The sequence below is a fragment of the Ceratotherium simum genome, chromosome 22 (assembly GCF_057802395.1).
Source record: "Ceratotherium simum simum isolate JZ-2026a chromosome 22, ASM5780239v1, whole genome shotgun sequence".
Taxonomy (NCBI): Eukaryota; Metazoa; Chordata; class Mammalia; order Perissodactyla; family Rhinocerotidae; genus Ceratotherium; species Ceratotherium simum.
In genome coordinates this window covers 34,295,638-34,298,853 of record NC_141921.1, presented here as the reverse complement: position 1 = coordinate 34,298,853, position 3,216 = coordinate 34,295,638, and the positions used below count along the sequence as shown (strand labels likewise).

Below are 3,216 nucleotides of genomic sequence, written 5' to 3'. Positions count from 1 at the left end.
CAGAGCCCTGGAGAGGGGAGGTGGTGTCCCCAAGGTCTCAGGGCAGGCTAGTGGCAGGACTAGTCTGGAATCCTAGTCTCCAGAGTCCCTCAGGCAGCAGGACGGTGGATATAGCTGGGGGCCCCATGGGTTCTGATTTCTCAGCACCCAAATCAGTTGAGTCTCTCAAGTTTGGGATCCCTCGGTGGCCCAGGGAACGTTTTCCCGGACATTCTCAGCAAGAAATTCGAGACCACCTCATTCTGAGCCTTCCAGCCCTCACTTGGCCTGGACAGAACCACCCTCTTTAGAGATTTCCCAGGAAGGGCCGTCCCTCCACCTGCAGCTATCCCTGGTTGCCTGTTCTGACATGTCTCCCTCTAGCCATCATAAAGTTTCTCTACATCCACCCTAGGTCCTGGTCATTAAAACCACATCTTTAAAAGAATTAATAGATATAAAGCACTTAGCCCAGTGCTGGCCACACAGTACCTGCTCTACGAGGGTTTGCTATCATCATCATCATCATCATTATTACTTCTACCTTTCTGATCACATGCAGCTGTGCTAAAATCAACAACAATCCTGAAAAAAAAAGAGTACAGATAGAGATTGGGAATGAACAGCCAGTCTATTTCTTTTTTTTTTTTTAACCATCCTCACGCTTCTTTGTTTTCTTTTTTTTCTTTTTGTGAGGAAGATCAGCCCTGAGCTGATGCATGCCAATCTTCCTCTTTTTGCTGAGGAAGACTGGCCCTGGGCTAACATCTGTGCCCATCTTTCTCCACTTTATATGGGACGCCGCCACAGCATGGGCTGATAAGTGGTGCGTCGGTGCGTGCCTGGGATCCAAACCTGGGCCGCCAGCAGCGGAGCGCGTGCACTTAACCGCTACGCCATTGGGTGGGCCCCCAATCTATTTCTTCACATGGGGAAACCGAGGCTAAGGGGGCTAGGAACCTTCCCAGTGATCCATTCAAGATATAAATCAGAGATTCCAAACTGAGACCTGGGGGTTTCACATTTGGCCTGCAAATATTTTTGTTCAGCCCACAGAGCACCATGACATTTTTTAATTTATTAACATATAAAAATCAGATTCCTGGCTTCTCTTGAAAAGGCAACAATCCATTTGAAAGCTGGGTTTAGACCAGGTATTCCCTCTCCACTCAGCCACAGTATCCACCACTCCTACTACCTCTCAGCCCAATTCACCCATTAACTTTTACTGCCCGGCCCCATAGGTCCTCAGATTTATGATCCCCAATCTAAATGGCCGTTTCCCCTCAATGGAGCCTTGGAAGGAGCATCTTGCCACAGACAATTTATTTTCCACAACTGTAGCCTGATGGACATGTGCCCCTTTCACAGTTGGTGTCGATGTCACCACCAGCTACAGGGTTTAGAGATGGGCTCAGGGGCACTCCAGCCCGAGCGGATTGCTTCCCAGAACTTGGGCAGATGACCTAAGGAAAAGATCCCATTGCCCAACAAAGGGAGCTCCGGCAACTTTATCCCGGGCCTCTGCGGCAGCATGGGCGTGAGTTTCCGGCTAGGAAGCCGGCGTGTGCAACTCGCAGAGTTGGCAGAGTCATCCACACACTGCAAAGCATGGACATCCCTGGCAGACGGCACCAGGCGGGTGCTGGGGCAGGCCTTGTCAGAGGTGGCCACACTGGCGCTGGAGTGGGAGTAACTGTGGGGGAAGGAGTGGTCTGGGGGGTCCAGGTGGATGGAGTTGGCGGCGTGTTGCAGGTAGTTGGCTGCAAGCCTCGGCAGGCTCAGTGATGACTTGGGGCAGTTAGTGCAGAAGGCATTGGTGGATCTGTCGAGGTAGTTGATGCCTTTGATGAGATGGTCCAGGAAGGTGGGGCCAGAGGGGCCCGCGGGATGATCTGTACAGGGCAGACAGTAGGGACTGCCACGGCAAGCGGGCTTTCTGGCCACCTTGCGGCAGTTCACCAGGTGGCTCGTCTCTACACACTTGGAGTTGTAGGGCCGGCCCATGCAGATTCTCCTCACTGGAAGTCTGGGGAAGCCGGGGCTGTCAGATTGCTCCGAGGGGTTGCTGCAGCTGCTGGCTTCAGAGCCATTCGGGGTGCGAGGGCGCTTGAGGCCATTAGCCCCGGTCACACTGGGGCAGTGGGACCAGCCTGGATTCCGGGCAGGAAAGGACACGTTGTTGGGATGGTTCAAGCAGCTGTAAGTGTTGGAACTGCTCACCTGGCGTCCAGACATGATCCCGGCTGAGTGGATTAAGCTTCGTGGCACTGAACTGTCGTGAGCTCACCTGGAGGCTGGTTGCCTGGGTCAGCGAGGACAGAGTTGGGTCAGCTCTCCTTGGCTCCCTGACACCTCCCTCCAGGTTTTCTCTCCAAGTGTTCCCTCTGCCTCCAGAGGGCCAACACCGCCCTTCTCCCTCTCCCTATCCTCCTTCTAGGCCCAGGGATCTTCAAACTGGAAAAGTGACACCCTATTCTTCAGAAAGCACAAAGGGCAAGAGATGGGGAGGAAGGCAATACCCTGAGGACAACTGAGGCCAGAGGACCACCTAGAAAAAGCGCGGCAGTCTCCTTTTTCCCTTAGCTCTAGTTCACATTCTGAAATTCCCATTCGCCTTTTAAGCAGGGACTCCAAAAGACCACAAACGCAAGGACTGAATCTCTAATGGTGTAATTCCAGGCACCGAGACAGACCTTCTTTGGAGGTAATATCAAATAGCCAATCATCAATCACACAATGCACCCTGATACTAAAAAAATGTGTCTTAGAAGCGACCTGATACTATGCTATATGCACTCTCTCTATGCCTGGCCCTTTGGTTTTCTTAAATGTAATTCTCACTCCAAATCAAGGAGGTAGTTGTTATCCTATTCCTAGTTGACAGATGGGGAAACAGGCTCAGAGAGATGATGTAACTTGCCTCAGATCAACAGTTTGTAAGTGGTGGAGCCGAGGTACTATCTTGGGTGTGTCTGACGACACCCAAAAGACAATGCTATGTTGTCGGGGTGACTTTGGCCCCCCTCACAGTCGCTAAGCAAGAATTCTCAGCACATCTGCTCCGCCTGCCTGGATGCAGGCACTGATGGGGAGAACCAGATGGAGAGGGGTGTTGCTAACCCTGTAACTAAGTTGATCCTGACTTTAGGAACCCCACATGAGGGGGAGCAGGTGGTACGACAAGTGTACCAATGGGGCTGGGCTTGTGAGATCAGAACTTTCTGGGATATTTGG

General features: G+C 52.1%; 1 protein-coding gene across 1 annotated transcript; it reads right to left on the bottom strand.

The window, feature by feature from the left end:
• Positions 1 to 1,362: 1,362 nt before the first annotated feature.
• LOC101396888 (uncharacterized) lies at positions 1,363 to 2,217 on the bottom strand. Its single transcript, XM_004425689.3, has one exon. The coding sequence runs from the start codon at positions 2,215 to 2,217 to the stop codon at positions 1,363 to 1,365; it is 855 nt and encodes a 284-aa protein (XP_004425746.1).
• Between the last annotated feature and the right edge of the window lie 999 nt (positions 2,218 to 3,216).

What these genes read in the sequence shown, in the direction of transcription:
- LOC101396888 (XM_004425689.3), bottom strand. Translation starts at nt 2,217, where the DNA reads ATGTCTGGACGCCAGGTGAGCAGTTCCAACACTTACAGCTGCTTGAAC.